At 40.8% G+C, this 20,440-nt stretch overlaps 1 protein-coding gene across 1 annotated transcript in view; it reads left to right on the top strand.

Moving 5' to 3' along the window:
* The window catches only part of dpydb (dihydropyrimidine dehydrogenase b), a 137,871-nt gene that overhangs the window by 60,037 nt on the left and 57,394 nt on the right, over positions 1 to 20,440 (top strand). Inside the window, exons 11-13 of the mRNA XM_084411657.1 lie at positions 362 to 572; positions 11,610 to 11,794; positions 12,960 to 13,175. Of these exons, the coding sequence (XP_084267783.1) occupies positions 362 to 572; positions 11,610 to 11,794; positions 12,960 to 13,175 (612 nt within the window). The remainder of the gene's footprint in view (positions 1 to 361; positions 573 to 11,609; positions 11,795 to 12,959; positions 13,176 to 20,440) is intronic.

Consider the following 20,440-nt stretch of genomic DNA (forward strand, 5'->3'; position numbering starts at 1 on the left):
TACAGATACCAGGAGATAGACTGGAAGGAGTAGGAGAAGCTAGTGGGTGATGTAGTAAGTGGAAGATACAGAAATGCTTTGTAGACACTTTTAGACTATTTTCCCTAGGAGGTTTGGGTCTCCAAAAAGTAAATGGCACAGTACAGTAAAATGGGTAATGCTGTCTGTAAGCAGGCTTAGGAAGATGTTCAGGTCTTCTGTGAAGTTTTCTAGGAGTCCTGGTTATAGCCAATACTTCAACTTCACTGTCATGACCACATTCTAAAGATGAATGTGTAAAGTTCTCTTCACTCTGTTTTAAAGCATTTCCATGTTAGCAATTAGGATTACATGCTTCTCATTCGATTTCTGTTTTTTTAAGATGGAGGTGGCCAAAGAGGAAAAGTGTGAGTTCCTGCCATTCCTGTCCCCTTGTGAGGTAATCAAGAAAGATGGGCACGTCGTAGGCCTGCGGTTCTGCCGCACAGAGCAGCAGGATGATGGCACCTGGATTGTGGATGAGGAGCAAATTGTCCACCTGAAAGCAGACTTCATCATCAGCGCCTTTGGCTCCATACTGAACGATCCAGCAGGTGAGCTATAGAAAGGACAATTGCTGTAGTTGGTTTTAATGAGCTTACAGTTATTTGGGTTTATTATTGTTTTCAACTCCTTTTTGAAGCTAAATATGTTGTATGTAGTAAGAAATAATAGTTTTATTTGTTTTCCAGACAAAGGCATTATTTAAAGGCATAACTGATTTGTTTACCAGAAAAAAATCATATTATTTTGTGCTGCACACTGGGCCAGTTAGAAACAGTTTATCATGTTCAAAAGAGCACATGTTGGTGTACCTGTGTTCCATGTATAAGATTTCCCCAGCGAGCCATCACAAAATCCAGACTGTTCTCTCGTCAATAAGCATTTAGCACCGCCCCACTTATCTTTCCTTAGCAGATTTTAGTAGTCACAGTGTGATAACCATCACTCTGAGGGAGAGGCAGGAGATAAGACCCTCAAAACGAGAGCCTTGTTTCATTATGGGAATCCTTTATCAATCCACCATTGCAAATACAACCTTATTTTAGTAGATTAGCCAAAAATTCACATTCACATATTATGTCTGGATCACAAATGTTGTGCTTTTTGACTATATATTTCATTTTATATATTTTTTCATAAGGTCTTATCTTTATCATTATCTATTTTATTTTATTTGTATTTTATTTATTTTATATTTATTATATAATAACAAATAAAAAAAAACTATTATAACATACATATCGGTTTTTTTTACAGTTGTTTCTTTTTTACAGTTGTTGTTTCTATAGTTTCTTTATAAATTATATAACATATACAGTATATAACATAATTTGAGCGAAAAGTTTAATTGAAAATTGACCATAAATTTCAGAATGTCTTAGTATCTGGTTTATCCCCCTTTTGCTTTACTGATCCAGAGACACATTATCAGTGTCACATATTTTCTTATTTGATGAGTGATCTATAAATAGTGCAAAATCTTAAGCATTTAATGTTAATTTGCTTTATATTTTTTAAGATCCTAAACCTGTTTATTTCCAGGTTTAAATTGGTTTTTAATCCCACATGTGGCCTCAGACTTTTGTACCCCGCTGTATATCATTGTGTTTATTTTTCGGCACACATTAATCCTGCTATTTTTCACCTCCTCATATTTTTTTTTCTTTACTTAGCGTTTTGTTGTCCCAATGTTGTTGCTCTCTGGCGAACCTGTCATCCATCCTAAACACTGTAATGTCTCTGAGCGGAGAGTCGTTTCATCACCGACTCGAAGCTCAGAGATAGCGAGCTTATAAATGCCACTCACTCCCTGCACCTTGCCCAAGATATGAATTACTTATCCACTTCAATGGCCGGTGGAGCCGACAGAAGAGGTTTGCATTGCAGCGTTAGAGAAAAGCTGAGATAGCAAGAAATTCACCCCCTGCAATCTTGGGTGGGCAAGCTGGTCTGTGATTAGGTCACCACTGGCCAGCGGGATGAGCAGCTGACTGGCTACTTTTACCACTGTGGACATGATGAAGCATGATGTTGTTTGTATTCAGGCCTCTAGATCTCAGAGCAAAGCAGTTTTGAGACATACAATTATGTAGTTCACCAAAAAACTAGATCCTGTCATATTTTTTTTCCCCTTATTCGTTACAAACCTTTATGATGTTGTGGAACTCAAAAGGTGAATTTTTGAAGAACCAAGACCAGTGTTGTTATCGGTAATTAAAGCTAATATTATTAAATGTGTTTTTTTTTGTTGTTGTTTTTTCGTTAATTGAAATAAAATAAAATACAAATATTTTATGAAAAAATGTAACTTAAACAAGCGAAAATTGGAAATGTTGCCTTTGCAACTAACATAAATAAAACAAGTTTAAGGCGAGACACTACAGGTGAATAGGGTAAAATTTTAAAATAATAGATATCACCATGAAACTTCCTCAGTTCATTACTTACACAAGTTCATAAAAAAAATGTTTTACAAGTTTTTGAAATTTGTATGTTTAATTATGCAAATTAGGTATTATCTCATTAAATATGTGCAATTTTGCATATTTTTTCAGTAGATATATCTGAAAATATGATAAAGCCAGAAGCAAAATTATTTTTTCATTTTGATTACACACAAGATGGAAAAAGATGTTCAGAGGGATTTCAGGATATATGCTTTCATTAACTAGGAAATCAAAATATACTGTCCATAGCCTTAAAATATCGATTTTCACAATTTTTTTTAAATTAAAATGTCACATAAATCAGGCCAGGAATGATTTATTAACAAATCCCTCTGAACAGATCTTCAGAATACTGCTAAGTGTATAACTGGAAAGTTTGGTGTACACAGGTGCTACATAGGCTGAGATGTTTCTACTGGAGAATGACAAAAAACGCAAAAAAATAATTTTGCGAAAATGGCAGTTAAAGATTTAATAGTTCTAAATGAGATTTCGTCGTTAGCTTTAAATCCCCCTTTGGACATTCACGATTGGTTACTGATAGAAAGGAAATGCCCATATTTGGTTTACATAGCGTTGTGCAGGAGACTCAGAGCTTTACAACGATCCCGGACATGACAGACTTCAGTGAACAGACGGAGCTCGGCATGTCGCGTTGGAATACTAACTTCCTGGTAAATTCGGGAGAAACTTACTGCCGCAAGTAAACAAAATGTAATAAAATAAACATCGTAATGTATATTTTCAGCGTTTTCTTTACAGCAGCTTGAAAGAATACACATTGAAGGAGTAAACTCGGCCAAAATCTCAAAACTGACCACTGCATGAAAAATCGATGTTTTTGCCTGCCGTGTCTCGCCTTAAGTTCAAGTACTAAAATGACTAAAACTGAAATAAATTAAAGCTAAATAGAAATATAAAAAGCATATTTTAAACTTACTAAAACTTAAAATAAAATATTAAAATAAAGCTCATTCAAAATATTAACAAATGGTATAGAAATATTACTAAAACAAAGTCATTATTCATTTATTATTTTTCCCCTCCAGTGAACTGTTAACTCAACTCAGGTTGTTGCATATGAGACCGCTTCAGTATTGGCTACAGACTCGAGTCCCGAGATGGGCATGGTGTAGTGGCACACATCGCATGATCATCAAGCTGATTTGTCATCGCTTATTGAGCCCTTGGACAGACCTTGCATTTCTACAGGCAGGGGCTCCCTTAGAAAAAGTGTCCACGCGTGTTGTTGTCCAAGACTGGCTGGGGTGCCTTGAGCAATGGTCACGCAGCATTGGGCTCCAGGATAGGACCTCAACTGCAGTGGAACATCAACTGCCTCGAGTTGCTGGCGATATTGCTGGCCCTGTGGAGGTTTTGACTATTGATCCAGGACAAGCATATGTTAGTCTGGACGAACTACACTGACAGCGGCAGTCTGAAGTCGCTGCGGGCCACTCATATCCTAGGCGAACTCAATAGCGCAGCAGACGAGCTCTCACAACAAGTGATAAGCGGTCCAGCTGATTTGGAGTAAATTCAGCGAAGCTCAGGTAGACCTGTTCGCTTTCCAGGAACTATTGCCTGCTGTGGTATTCCCTGACCAAGGCCCCCTCTGCATGGACGTGCTGGCACACAGCTGGCCCTGGGGCCTACGCAAATATGCGGTTCCCCCAGTGAGCCTGATTGCACAGACATTGTGCAAAGTCAGGGAGGACAGAGAATCTTGTTGGTTGCACCTTACTGGCCCTCGCAGACTTGGTTCTCGGAGCTCATGCTCCTTACGATAGTCGCTCCTTGGTGAAATCCCCTGAGGAAGGACCTCCTTTTTCAGGGATGGGGCACAATTTGACAACTACACCCACCCTCTTGAACCTCCACGTCTGGGCCTTGGACGGGACGTGGTAGACCTGGCAAATCACCAGCGGTGATAGATACTATCACTCAAGCCAGAGCCAGGAGTGCCGGGCTACGAGACGGCTATATGCTTTTAAGTGTAGTCTGTTCACAAACTGACAGAGAACCCACAGAGATTCGCACTTTGGTCAGTGCTTTCCTTCCTACCCTTCTACCTTGCAAGTGTATGTGGCTGCCGTACTGGCACATCATGAATCAGATTTTCTCAGATGCTGAAATCCTTCTAACCCATGCCTTATTCCTTCATTGGATCTCTTTCTGGTCTTACTGGTCTTACTTCCCCTAGGCAGAGTGCCTTCTCTTGCCGCCAGTTAATGTGCTTGTAGAAGTTCCTCCCTCTTCAGGGAGGACCTACCGCAGAGACTTCTTTCCATGTGTTGTACTTCCCGGTGGATAAGTCCATGTAATGAATTTTCCACATGTTAATGGTGCTGCCCCTTCCAGCGCTCTGCGTAAGCCACCTGAATATGGGACAGGGCTTTATGCAGAGAAGGTCGATCACTGCTGTTCCTTCTGACCCACTAAGTGAGACTATTGTATAACACTGGGAAAGCATGCCTTTTCCAAGCAGAAAGGAGCGCTACGGAGACCACATCCTACCCGTAGGGAGGTTTCATGTGAAAGTCACACATATGGACCGGCCATTAGGGCAGTGCTACATATGGAAGGTCTCTGGGGTAGCTCCGGCCTAGTTGGGGGGAGTCAATGCTGGCAAAGGGGGCTCTGCCAAGGGAAAGACAGGGGCTCGCCGACAGGGAAGACTGAAGTACTGTGGAAGAATACTAATATGGGATCGCTGTAGGGATCACAGCATATGGGCTCCTAGCCTAGCACAGGGATCAACCACTGGTGTTCTTACGAGTGTTAGGCCTGGTGTCAGATGTCTCCGCCACGTCTGTCTACCGCAGGGTATAGGAAGAACCCCAGCAGAGTTCGCTAGCTAGGGGACTCACCTAAGGAGCGAGATAGGTGCTCGTATCCAGTCTTACAATCTACACGAAGATTGTAAAATCTGGCAAACATGTTGGGTGTCGCCTAGCCCGCAGCTCTACATATACAAGCCAGCGAGGCGCCGTGTGCCAGCGCCCAGGAGGAAGCAACACTCCTTGTAGAGTGACCTCTCACCCCCAGGGGGCACGACTCACCCTGGGTTTGGTACGCCAAGATGATGGCATCCACTATCCAGTGGGCCAACCTCTGCTTAGAGACAGCCTTTCCCTTCTGCTGGCCTCCATAACAGACAAAGAGCTGGTCTGAGGTCCTGAAGCTCTGCGTTCGGTTCACATATAGGCGCAAAGTGCGAACGGGACAGAGCAAAGCAAGGGCTGAGTTTGCCTCCTCCGAGGGCAGCACTTGCAGGTTCACCACCTGGTCCCTGAAAGGAGTGGTGGGAACCTTGGGCACGTATCCGGGCCTGGGTCTCAGAGTTGGCCGGTCTGAATTCCAGGCACGATTTGTAGACAGAGAATGCCTGTAATAAATAATATAATAAATAATATAATACATAAATAAGTATATATATATATATATATATATATATATATATAAAGAACACCATGTCTGTTGTGCATTGTAGGCATATACTTGTAGGGCTGCATAAAATAATAATAACATTAATAATAATTTTTACTTTAGAGAAAACGTTAATTTTTTGGGTGGGGAGAAAGGCAGACGACCTATAACTATAAATCATTAAAAAAAGGAACACTTCAGTACACTACACTAGAGAAAAATATATGGATTATCATATGTTAACTTCAAAGAACTGAAACTTGCTACTGCCAATACATTCACATTGCTGTGAGCATGCAACTGCTGCTGCACATGTAACATATATGAAATTAACCCCCCAACAATGCAGGAGTCAAGACATGATAAAAGTGCAGAACTCTCCCCCACACAAACATCTTTTTGCCAATGTTTCACATTATTTTTTAGCAACAACAATAAATGAAAGTGGGCATAACGTAAGTTACAATTGTATTTTCTTCCCTATTGTGACATATATGCGAGTGAAACGGCTTCTCGAACAAGAAAAAATGTGGGGTGGGACTTGTCCATCAGGAATTGATTGGATGGTTTACTATTGCTCTGATGTCATGTGAGTAACAGGTTGTCCCTCGTGTCAGAAAACACATCATCAGAGAAGAGAAGAGATGTTGCTTTAAGAGGGAGGGAACGTTATTTTGATGAAAGATTACCAGGGCACATGAATTAAAAAAAATATATATATAATGATGTGCACAGATAAATCATTTATAATAAGCACTAATATTACATACAAAAATAAGAATGACTTTAATTCATATGTGTGCATTTTCAGTAATGCATCCTGTTCCCCCCCTTTCGTCCATCCAAAGTGGCTTTGTGTCCTCTAAGCTGTTGCATTTCTTTCTGTCAGCATCTCTCCTGCCTATGTTCTAATGGAGCTTAGCAATGAGCAGTTGTATGAGAAGTTTCTCTGGAGAGTACTACTGGATTCTGAGAGGAGGCCATTTCATTTAAAGGGAAGATCTCAGGAGTCTCTTAGATTTGTCACACTCCACAGCCCGCGCGTGTGTGCATGAGACAGAGGGGGATGGGGGAGGAGGGAAACAAACAGGAGGGTGTGAGGATGTTTTTTTTTTTTTTTTTGAAAGTGATGAGGCCGGCAGTCTTCATGATCACTGGAGCGTCAGGCGAGGAGAGCTGACGGAGGGACTAGGGGATTGGTCTTGAAAAAAATAAAAGGGAAAATATACTCAACAATAACAGCCACAGCAAAGCATCAACAGGGCCGTCAGGGTTACAAATTCCTCTGCTTGTCTCATGCAGGAATCCAGAGGGACTGTCATTTCTTCCTCCATCAAAGACATGTCTTCATTTTTCAGCTTAAACAATATCCAGCACTCACTAAGTGAACAGTTATGTGTCCTCAGTGGCACCAAAAAGTATTTGGACACTTATAGAGCCCAAACAATCAAAATCAAAGTTTTGTGGCTTTGAATCGACGTCTACTAGCTTTGAAAACATGGATATGCTTGTATGCAGAGTTATTTTCTTGGAAATAGACCAACATATTGATGACTCATCCTGCACAGATTTTTGTCCAATCAAATTATTTTTAGAATGAGAATGTCCCTCTCCCTAATATAGTGCAACAGTGACAGTCACCTTTTTTTAGTGACCTTGGTTCCGGAAGTATTTTTCCCATTAATTTTGCCCGTCGGGATTTTAAAATAAGTCTTTAATAAAGCATTGAACCAAAACCAACCAGCTACAAGGTGAATCGCAACATGACAAAGTTTGATTTAAAGAAATTAAGTAATTTAAAATCAAACAAAAACACAAAGGTACAACACAGCCCTGCCAACATTTCCATGTGGTACCCATTTGGGTCTTTGATGGACTGTCACTTGGGCCCTCCATGGGCAACCCAAATGGGGCCTAAAAACATGTCCATCGGCTCCACATAGGCCCCAAATATGTTAGCCCATAGGGGCCATGTTGGGTCCATAGTGGGCTCTAAGTGGGGCCCAGTGATACCCCTTTTCCACCAAGGCAGAGCTGGTGCTGGTTCGGAGCCAGAGCCTAGTTTCAAATCGGTTCTTTGTTTTTCCACCGCCAAAGCACCAGCTCCGAACCAGTAAAACTGGTTCTTAAGTAGCACCAAATCATTGCAGGGTCTAGAACGGAGCCAAGAAAGAACCGCTTGCGTCAGAGGCTGGGGGCGGGGTTACCGTGGCCAACAAGACTGAAGAGAAACTTGTGACCGCCATTTTCAAATAGCAGCTAATCGAGCTAACAGCAGCTAAACACGATGGACGCGATCTAAAATATAAATCTAAGGCTAAAGTCGGCATCTTATTGTTAAAAATAAATGTTATGTACATGCCGTTACTCTCGCTTGTAATCTCCGTCTGTACAAATAATGGCGAGCCGATCCGCCGTGTTTGGATGCCGATGTAGGTCCGCAAAGCCATGAACATCAATAGCAAAGCAACGTGCGCCATTGTTGATGATGTGTTTGTGTTTGGCGCCGCCGCGCTAACGTTGCTGAGAAAGATGAGACGTAGCTGTGACGTAAGACCTGGCTCTGCGTTGACTCTTTAGCCTGTGGAAAAGCAAACCGGTTCTTTGGAGGCTCGTCAGTCGAACCAACTCCGAACCGGCACTAGCTCTAGCTCCGAACCAGCACCTGGTTCTTGTTGGTGGAAAAGGGGTATTAGATGTTCATTATATGGGCCCACTTGGGTCCCAAATGGGTGATAATAGGGGCTTTCACACTGGGTAGTTCTAGGAACTCAGTTCTAGGAACTAGACACTAGGATAGTTCCCCGAGAACTAACTCCACTGCCCCCCGGGCCATTTTCTTGGTTGCATTCACACAGGAAGTAAAGCGGCCGACAGCGTCTTTAAGCGCGGCATTTACAAATGTCGTAAACCAGTGGATGGAGGATGCCGTGATTGGAGCTGCATTTTTGTGTGTTGTGGGTTTTGTGACGGAGATGGAATGTAAACGCATAATTTATGTGATTGAAAGAGCAAAAAGTGAGGCTAAGAGACGAAGGGGCAGATTTACTAAACAGGGCGAATTAGCATGAGAGCGCAATTTCAAAACAGCACCAATGGGAGAGGTACGTTCTGTGTGTGATCTACTGACGACGCGCAAATTAAAGAACACAGATGCAGTCAGTTTATTTCCATAATGACCAACGCAATCTACTAGGTAGCATCTGGTTTAAGACGTGCTAACCACTAAGGTGCAGTATATGTTGTCGTTTTTCATACTTGGAATGCTAAGGGAAAAAAAAAACATGAGGAAAAGAATGCAGCAACTGAAAAGAGCTCTTTGCCATAGATATTCTTGTTATAACATGTCACGTTAAAATACCAAGTGTTACGTTATTCTCATGATGTCTGAAAATAAAAACTGACAGCTCATTGAGTCAAACTGATGGATCAGCTTTATTTGTAGGGCAACCTTATGATTTGAAATGATTCGTCTTTTTGAACGGAAGTTCCCCAAACTGGAAGTACCACCCATAATTCAACACGCAGTAAGCTTGTCAGGAATAAGGTGGATAGTGATGTTTTAGACCCTAATCTGAAGCAGGAGCAAATTTAGTTCCCCTAAAAGGAGTTGCTAGAACTAAAATCGTTCCTAGTTCCTGCAGTGCGAAAGCCCCTAATAATGGGGCAAAGAAGGGCTCCACACAAAAAACCTTGTTGGCCCCACATGGACATGTTGGCTGGCAGTGTACTTAACTGCTTTAATGAGGGAAAGAACTACAATCCCACGAAGCATTGCAAAGCATTGACATAATCGACTTAAAATTAAAAGAAATATAAAACTGTTGATTTAAAACTGCAGTCCATAACTTTTTTGGGTTAAAAATTATCCAAAATAAATGTTTGAGCAAGTACATAACAAGCCAGTGTTCAAAACTATCTGCTTGCCTTAGCTCGATTCAAAACGGTAAGCCTGTAATAATGTTTTTAACTCCAGTGGTACTGGTGGATTTCTGTGGGAAAGTCAAGCATGTCTTTTTGCGTCATTACGTCACATCTGTACACATAAAGAAGGTGTCTTGGCTAGTAGGCTATATTGCGAGTGAGGATGTTGGAGATGGAGATTTACTGTATAGCCTTTTCTCACAGCACTTGATATAATTAAACTTATCAATTTGATGGCGAATCCAGAAAAGTTCAAACGACAATCACCAGTGACAACTGGAGATTCACCCGTTGTAAAATGCAAAATACAAAAGACTTCTGTGGCTATAGAAAAAAAGAGACTGCAAACTGGGCCCATGCGAAAAACAAGGATATATATCGGAAGGGCATTAAATGTAGTCACGCAATGCTGATGTTGTTAACATTAACAATTTGAGAACAAAGTATAATTTGCATGGTTTGATAATGATAAGCGATCGTTAGATTTAATCAGCGCGATTTACTGCAATGCTTTTTTTTCCCTTAGTTGGTCAGAACAAAAGTAGATGTTACTAACTTGATTCCGAATGACAGTATCCAACCCCGTGCGGTGACTGACATTCCGCACATTCTGTCCGCGCAGTGCCGAGGCACAACCTACGTAAAGTTGATAATTCCGCGAATAAATGCAATTGCAGATTTCGAACAGAGGTGGCGACAAAGAGGTAAAACTGCGGACTGCAGCTTTAAAGTTGTTGATTGTGTATATAAACAATAAGTTTATTGTAAAAATATGCATATATGTACACTAATATTTAAGTAGTTTTAGAGCGTAGGTGTTACTGTACATCATTCACAGTGCTTCATGGGAGTGGGTGGGCACTAAAGTGTTCTTTTGACGCAATTTGTTACAATTCTCCGATTAGTGGAACTTTCTCTGCAGAGTCATGGATAATGTTTTTTCACCAAGGTTTCTGCTGTCAAAAATATAAAAAAAAAACTCACAGCTTACATTAGGTTTGTCTTTAAAGGTTTATAAATTACCATTCAAATCCCCCTGTGGAGAAAATAAATTGGATTTTTTACTTCCGAAACTCCACTGTTGCACTCTGCTTCCTACAGCTGACTAGTGAATAGCAAATCATGGTTCATGCATGCATGCAACTAACCTATTGACTATTTAAAAAAAAAAAAAAAGGAATTATCAATATGAAACATGTCAACAAATAAATAAAATGCATTTGATATAAAATATTAGAACAAATTGGATTTATTTGAAAGACAACAGTTCCAATTTTTTGAGCAAAACATTTAAAGAAGTTTGCTATGTTTTTATTTTAATGATTCAATTAAACAAAGTATTATGACAGTTTATGGTTGTTAAACATAACTTAGTGGAACTATAGTATATGTTTACTCTGCAAGGTCACCTGTGTGACTGTGAAGAAAAATAACTACATACATCCATTAAAAAGACCTTTGATGTATCTGAAAGCTGAAATACATCGAACATAGGTTGGAAAGCAACAGCGCATCGTTTGAATGCTGTGTTTGTGTAACATTCAGTCTACCAAAGTGCCATCATCTGCTTCTTTTGTGAATACATGTCTATAAATGTTCTTGCTGAATGAAAGTAATGATTACTTTCAAAAATAATACAATCCTATTGACTAAACTTTTGAACTGTTGATCATTTATTTATTTATTTGAAATACCTTTCCTTGACATTGTATATGAAAACTCAATGAAAATGTATAGTTTACAACTCTCTAACCACTCTGATCTTTGCAACATTGTGTGCTGGAACAGTGAAGAAGGCCCTGGAACCAGTTAAGCTGAACGGATGGGGGACACCTAAGGTGAACTGCGAAACCATGCAGACCAGTGAACCCTGGGTGTTTGCCGGCGGAGACATCGCCGGCTTGGCCAACACCACCGTGGAGTCTGTCAACGATGGCAAACAAGCTTCCTGGCACATCCACAAGTACATCCAGGTGGGCTCTCCACTCAATAAGCCAATCCATCTCATTCTGCATTTGGACGTCTTACACAACATACTTAGTGTTTGGCCACAGTTGTGTAGCTCTGAGAGCCTGCTTCACATTATGTGTCAGTGCCAGCAATTTTCAGTATTAGCGTAGCACTCAAAGTTTTACGCTCACTGTTTTTATAGCGAGGGCATTATTCCATGGGGACTTTTTTTTTTCTCAGAGTGCTTTTTGGCTTCAACACTCAAACAGTAGAAGTTTCTTCATTCGTTTTCCTAGAAGACTATTTTCTGCGATTTTGCACACAGACCTAAGTAGCAGCATAAAGAGAAGGTTCATGCAGAGGTTAATCACTAATGTAACTGTGGCCAGAGGAAGTCACACTGAAGTGTTTGTTCGGCAAATCCCCTCCCCCTCTCCAAAACCATTCTGTAATTTTGGACTACAGAGAAAGAGCTGTTCAAATATTTGCTAATGGGTTCAGCGGTTCAAGATCACGTAAATCATTGGAAGATGAGATCACATTTTGTTGTGGGTGTTTTTGGTTTTAGGGCTTTGTATATGGATCTTCACTGGAATGAGATGTTTTCTGGCGTAGTGTACTTGTTTGTCTGGGTTTGTAGCTTTTTTGCTAGTAGGTAATACCGGAGGCAGTTGTAACACAATAAATTTCCTGTCACAAACAAACTAGAGTGATGACACTCAGTACAGGCTCAGCAAGTCTCTCTGCCTTAGTGACAACTTGTGAGAAATTGTCAACAACAACAAAAAATGTGGTGTGAAAGCTGAAATTGTTATTAATAATTAAAAACAATTTTATATTATTATATGTTACTATTATTATTAATAATAATAATAAATGTATGTTATTGAATGCAGTAACTGGCTGAAGGCTGTTTTTGACTCATTGCTGTATATATAAACAGAAGCATGCATTTCAACTCAAATATAATTTTAATTTAGAACATTCCTTTAAACACATAAATTCTAAAATAACCATATTAATGGGAAAACTGTTCAGTAGTATTACTAATTATTAAAGATGTGCTATTATTCCCTTAGGATGTCGATTTGTATTTATTTGTATTTTTTTTGTGTAATGCATGTGTTTATTTTTTGTGTGTGACAAGCACAAAAAGTAATGGTTTAAATGTGTGTGTTTTCTCTGCAGTCCCTTCATGGTAACACAGTAAGCACCACTCCTAAACTGCCCCTGTTCCACTGCGAGATCGATACAGTGGACATCAGCGTGGAGATGTGCGGGATTACGTTTCCTAACCCGTTTGGGCTGGCCAGCGCTCCACCCACAACCAGTGCAGCCATGATCCGCAGGGCCTTCGAGCAGGGCTGGGGCTTTGCCCTCACCAAGACCTTTGGCCTGGACAAGGTATATTTACAGAAAACAGAAAATCAACATGGAGAATGCCATAGGCTCCACATTCACTCGTGATAGGATTTGGGTGGTATGTTTGTGTGGGAAGCGCACACTGCATTGCAAAGTATCAGCAGAGCAGAGTCTTTTGTACAACATCATAGAAACTGAAACCTTGGCAAAAATCCCTGAAAGGTCATAAGCATATGAAAGCACCAGCACTGGGCACTGCTAACAATAATGCAAGTCTTTCCAGCTTGTGAAACAGCTCACTGACACACACTCATACACATATGCACACACTAACACCAGCCATAATGAGCCACATTCTGGTGGCTTAAAAAAAAACAAAAAACACTGGAAAACCAACAACCATGCATTAGGCAGCCATGCATCTGCCTTGTTAGCAGTGTAACATTTGTTCTTGACAGGAGGTGAAAAGAAAAAAAATGAATCAGGCATGAGTTGTTTATTGAACTCCGGCAGAAAATCTTTTTGTTTTAATTTACTTTCTAATTCAAGTGATGGGAAAATTAATCGGTAACATCTGTTTGTTCTGGGCTTACTGGCAGTCCTTGATTAGTGGAGCTAGAAATGGAAATAGAATTAATAAAGAAAAAAGAAAGAAGAAGAGAGGCAGAGAGGCAGAGTACAGGGTTTGAGTCCTATCAGACGTCACCATGGCAACGGCGAGGCGTCTGCGCAGCTTTTCGAACAGAGCGTCAATTTCATAAAGAATTTCTGAAAGCAAATGATAAAAATACTTTGTTACTTTTATATAGCGCTTTTTTTTTGGTACTGACTCAAAGCATTTTACATATGGGAGGGGAGAATCTCCTCAACCACCACTAATGTGCTGCATCTACCTGGATGATGTGACGACCAGAATGCCTACCACACACTAGCTTATTGGTGGACAGGAGACTGAAGGTGCGTCCCAATTCACGTACTTATGCACTATTCTGTGCTTTTTAGTATAAATAGTGCAAGTAGTGTGTTCACACAGACAATTCCTAATAGAAAAAGTAAACTTTAAATGAACGATGATGCACTTAATTAACCTGAAAAAAACGAAGTGTGGAATGTTGGGTACTTCATGTACTCAACTGTCACAGCTTTAATTACGCAACGGAAGGGGAGGGGCTATCAGACTCCGACGGTGAATGACAAAATAGCCATATAAAATTCATACATTACACGGATATACATAGTGCATAAGTACATAGTGTATAGTGTGTCATTTGGGACGCAACTAGAGTGATGAAGCCAATCAGTATACATGGGGATGATTAGGAGGCCATGATGATGGACAGAGGCCAATGGACAAATCCAGGAGTTACACCCCTTCTCTTTTTCAAAGGACATGGAATGTTTAATGACAACAGAGAGTCAGGAACTAAGTTTAACGTCTCATCCGAAGGACATACTTTTTTTGACAGTGTGGTGTCCCAATCACTACTGGGGTGTTAGGACCCACACAGACCACAGGGTGAGCACCCCCTGCTGGCTTCACTAGCACCTCTTCCAGCAGTTTTCCCAGGAGGTCTCCCATGATTTGCCATTTATGATTTTAAAGTCTCTGAACAAAGCAAATAAAATGGAATGATTTTTAAAAAAGTATTATGTTGGGTTGAATACCGTAAAGTTAATAAAGATTTAATATTTCATTCTATTGTATCTAGCCTTCGCGTTATTACAATCTGTGAACTTTTTTCTTAGAGAATCAATAAACAAATAGACATAAAAGCATAGGTGGATTGTCATGAACAAAAACTACTAAACAATTCTATATTGTTCAAAATTCACCCACTATTGGCTGGTATATCAAATGTACTGATCACCTAAACCCGCATTTTTGCCATGCTACTCTAAATTAAAACTCTTCCCAGTCTATTATAAAATCAGTACTTATGCTCTTCCTGGAATATGATCATTCTAGTTCAGCTGTTTTTCTGCAGAAGACTGAGAGTCATGTTACATCTAACACACCTCACTGGATACTGCGCCCATGTCAACAGCGAACCCTAGCTAATAATTCCTGGAATCTTACACTACTGCGGCGAGATGAGGCCATATTTCAGTAAATAGAACTCATATTGCTCTCCACGTGTTGGAATGACTGCACAGAAACACTCTCTCTCTTTCATTCTCTCTCACAGTCAGGATAAAGAAAACCCCTCAGTGTCAACATGTTCTCCGTGTCTCCGCGCAGTGCTGTCATTAGAACATAGGGGACTTTTTTTTAATATCCTGTTCTCCTGAGCCACTCTAAGATGCGACGTCCGTCGAGGCCGCGCTGCATCAATAGCATCCGGACAACCCAGCCATTGTCACGATAGATATGAAAATAGCCGCCTGTGTATATGTGCGCCGAATAACTAATTTACCTAGTGCTAACAGGAGCACCGAGCAAGCAGGCAGCACTTTCATTTAATTATAATTAATGAGATGCATTGCATATGTAAATGTTTTATTTTTCCCTTCTGTCTCAAGATGCGACTCCCTTGGGAATTGTCACCACAGTGACTTGGAATGAGCCTCGGGAATGGCTTTGCATGACAGTTAGTGGCACTTCTCTCTTATTCCTCGTCTCTGATGATCTAAGAGTCCAGTGGTCCTCAGATCCATACAAGAAGGTCGCGTGGTCAGATCGTAGCCATCAAATGGCAAACGAGACTTGTAGAGCTGATGGGTGTTGGGATCTCTGATTTATCAGAACCTCCAGGCCCAATTAGCCTTTTAAGTAATTTCTGTGTGAGAAACTTCGCACAGTGTCACGCTCTTCCTCCATGGTGCCATTGCAGGCAGGCAGCCAGGAAGTGGCATGTCAGAGTGCCGGAGGGCTAAGGGGCCATCACTCAGTCAGCGCTATGCTAATTGTACATGAGAATGAATGATGGCTGCTATTGTTCTTTTATGCGAGGTTGATTGCCTATTACTCGTGTTCTTGAGCTCACATGAGTGGTATCCTGAGCCGTCGGATCAGCTGGTTGGAGATGATGTTAATGCCGGCTGATTTTTTGATGGAGTTCATTATGCCCCTGCAGAGTCATGATGAATTTTAAAGTTAGCGAGAAAGGAGGTGAGCCAGATTTCCGTGTGCGGAAAAATACATCTCCCTCTCGCTGACACATTCATCATAACACTGTCTGGGCTGCTCCTGACAAAGCTCCGCAGCTATACCCACTTTCCCCACTACTGATTTAGCCGGTTGGTTATGGATCGGAGTGAAGTGCAGAGACAGAACTTGCTCGCTTCCTGCATGAGAAATAAGCCCATCCCCTGCTGTTTGAAGCACATTCAATCATTGTCGTAGCTCAGACAGGAGCTTATCATACCTAAGCTTTAAAATACACCACTCCAGGCTACGAGACTTAATATCTGCAGCATAAAACTGGGATGCTAGAGCAGATGAGATCCACATCTCCTAATTAGCCTCTAATTACATAGTGCTTTGTCCAATTAAGTTAGCGTTTATAACGGTGGATGTGAACACATTGTGTTCTTTATAGTCTGGTCTGATCCTCTTGGCAGATATTCTCATGTAAGGTTTCATAAAACTCAGTGGAATAAACTGTGTGAATACAGCATATTCACACAATCAGTGTTTGATATTGACAACTGTATTTATCAACTGGTATTTATTCATGTATTTTATTTATTCTATTTATTCACCGATGATGAATACTGATAAGAGTAATTACTAACAGGTTTGACTCAAAAGCTGTGTTCATACATTCAGTGTTTGGAATTGACAACCATATTTACTTACCGGTTTCACTCTCAAAAGCTACATTCTCACAATGTTGGGGATTGACAATCATATTTACTAACAGGTTTTACTCCCAAAATCTACTTTCATGCAGTGTTGGGGATTGGCAACCGTATTTATCAACCGGTTTTAGTCCCCCACCCCCAGCCAAAATCTACCTTTATGCAGAGTTTGGGATTGACAAACGTATTTACTAACAGTTTTGACTCTTTAATAGTCCTTTTCATACAACAGTTTACAAGAGTGTATTGAATACTGCCTGTATGATCAAATAACCAAAATGAAGCTACTCTTCTATTCTAACAATAGCCATAGATGGCAACTTTGATCAAATCAGAAGGTCTGATCACAGTTGACACAATGTTGTTTAATATACTTAATTTAATATACTTAATATACTAAGTGGGTATAGCAATTTTATTTAGACTGTCAGTATGCTTATAGAATGCAGTTATCAGTCTCTTTCATAACCAAACCTTATGTGAACCTAACAATACATAGCACTCCAACCAGGACTGACAACCATGTTCTGTTGATGTGTGAACATAGATATTATGACATAGACTACTTTGACATATGGCTATTATTGATGTCAGGTACTGAGTCTGACATTGGATGATGGGTTGATGGTGTCTGGCTCACTGTTCCAATTTCTCTCAAAGGTGTTTAGTAGGGTTCAACTGTCGGCTTTGAGCAGGTTTGTCCATGTTTTTTTTTTCACGCCAGAGCCAATAAAATATTTCTTTATGGCATGGCTGTGACCAAACAGAAAACTCACATTTCTCTAGAATTGTATGGTGCGCTCTTTAAGAGTTATAGGGCCGGGTATATCTTACACCCGGCGCAATGCAGCACCAAGCGCGATGCAAGTGTTTTTAGTTTCAGTCCGACGCAGTTATCATTTTCACGTCCTGCGCTACATTGTTTAAATAGCAAATGCATGGGCGTGCTGGTCTGAAAATGAGGTGTGTTCTGGCGCATTGTTGGCACGTTGCTATTTTGAGGCAACAGATATAGACTGCGCCATTGACCAAACCTGGTCTAAAGTCAATGGCGCAATATTTTTTTTGGTTATTTAAAGGAACACTGTGTAGCTTTTCAACCTTCATAATATATTTCCAAGACCCTTCTGATGGTACATCGACTTACAATAGGTTGAATGACACGTCTGCCATAGCCTGACGGGGTCTGTATCGCTTTTACTGGCACTATGTAACTTCGGGGTTCGGGTAGTAACCCGAGCACAAAAAGAAGTACAAAATTCGACTGCTTTACGGCATACGTCACTTCCCCCACCACTTCCTCAAATTTGGACATGAGCGTTTATATACTGTCTATGGATGTGAGAGGCCAACCAGCGTTTGTTTTCGGCTTTCGTGCGTATGTTTTTGTCATGGGGGCTGTTTACACCTGGCCACTTCATGCGTTTTCTCAGATCGGATAGCTATCCAATCGTGAAAACCCTCCGAAACGCATTCGAGACGGATTTGAATCCGATCGCTCAAACCACTTCAGGAGGAGGTCTGAGACGCATTCCAGACGAAACTGGACAAGTGTAAATGCATCTGGTTGTTGAAACCACATATGTAAATTGTACTCCTCCCAAAAATGCTAAAAATAAATAAATAAAAAAACGTGTGAGAGCGTGTTATAGGCTATATGTTATTGCCAGATATGACGACGCTACTGGAACACGCATCACCGCAGCTGAGCATCGATTCATCAAGCCAACGTGCAAACTATCGCAAATAGTAAAAAGTAAGTCGCAGACGCTTAACACACAATCGTCATCATTAAAAGTAAAGAAACGAAATGATCTTACCAGGGCTGTTGCTGCTCTCTCTTATTGCGGTCTTTGATTTCGAAATTTTAGCTGATGATCAATAAAATGCAGCTCATATCTGTTGCTTTCGGTGATGTGCACTCCATTAAATCTGCATATAGCGCGAGAATTGAAGATCGGATTTAAATCCGTTTCGCAAAAACACATTTATGTGACCAGGTGTAAATCGTTTTGATAAATCAGATAGCTATCCGATCTGAGAAAACGCATGAAGTGGCCAGTAAATAAATCTCTTATTTGTAAACTTGTTTGCATTCTATGTTGTAGCGCTTGCTTGTAGTATGTCTTTTTTTTTTTTTCATGCTGTTCATTCATCCATTGCTGATAATTAGACCAGTCCAATAATTTCCACATATGTCTAGCTAGCTTTCGATTATCAGAGCTGTTAACAGACTTGCTAACAAACACTCGTTTCCCTTACGTGTTTTTTGCATTATGTTTTATTGCCTAGCTTGCCTCACTAGTTTGCCAGCTGAACTCAGGTGTTGTGAGGTGTATTTATCACGTAGTCCTGAGGGATATCAGACGACGCTGTTGACGTTGATTCTTGCGATTATCATGAGAAAAGTTTTCAATATCTCACATAAATATCAGGACATAAATAAGCCTAACGTAGAGGTTGTAAATAAACGAGCACAATTTGCAAACTATTATGATAAATTGCAATAATCATGTCTTCGGAGTCTATGTGTGCCTGTTCCATGCCCGACGCAGGTACCGGTGTACAGGGTGGGAGGTAGGGGGGTGGAGGGGTATTTACGACAGTGGGTATTATTCCACAGTGACTCTAGGGGATGTTTGACAAAAACACAATTTCTCCACAGTGTCCCTTTAAAGAGCGCGTTAGTAATGTGCACCTATAGGCGGGTCCACAACGCGCGTAGATTCTGCTTATTAAACACACAGGGACGCACAGCAGCACACAAACATGCCAAATATTTAAAATAAAAGGATTACAATGTAAAGTATTATTATTGTGTACATAAAGATATGGTGGAATCCGGCTTGTCCCGTAGATGGTCTGTTTGCGCACTTTAACCTCGCGCACGAGCAGTTCCGTTTGCGCTCTGGAGACGGCTTTGGTCTTTCCACTATCAAATTCGGTCATTTAAATAGAGAATCTGCCATGGCGCGAGCGCAACTGGCATTTAAAGGGAATGGGAGATGAGACTCTGATTGGTTTAATGCATGTAAATCCCAAAACACACCCATTACAACCCATTTAGACCAAGCCGACCATTTTTCCCATCGTTAAACTTGCAAAAGTGGATTCGGACACGCCCTAAGTGAACTTGCGCCCTGCGCTTTAGACCATGCGCTTATATCGTTAAAATAGGGCCCATACTCTCTTATATACTCCATACTATATTATAGTTAGTAGAGTCTGAATAGAATACAGTATTCCCAACGCATTGAAAACGTTCTTGACAGGCTGTACCCCCTAGTTGAGCTCCAGGTATTGTTGCACAGTTAGGTTTGAAAGTCTTTGCTCTCTCTTCCTCTTCCACTCTGCTAAGACCCTTAAAAAAACACAGGCAGCCTACTCAGTCCCTCATGCCCATGTGGGCCAGCCGGAGCAGGCAGGAAATCAATGGTGGCTGGGGACAGACGGCTGCCGTCCCGCAATTAATGGCAATTTGTTATGTGCACGTATCTCTGCAGGGA

Source organism: Rutilus rutilus (assembly GCF_951802725.1).
Source record: "Rutilus rutilus genome assembly, chromosome: 6".
Classification (NCBI taxonomy): domain Eukaryota; kingdom Metazoa; phylum Chordata; class Actinopteri; order Cypriniformes; family Leuciscidae; genus Rutilus; species Rutilus rutilus.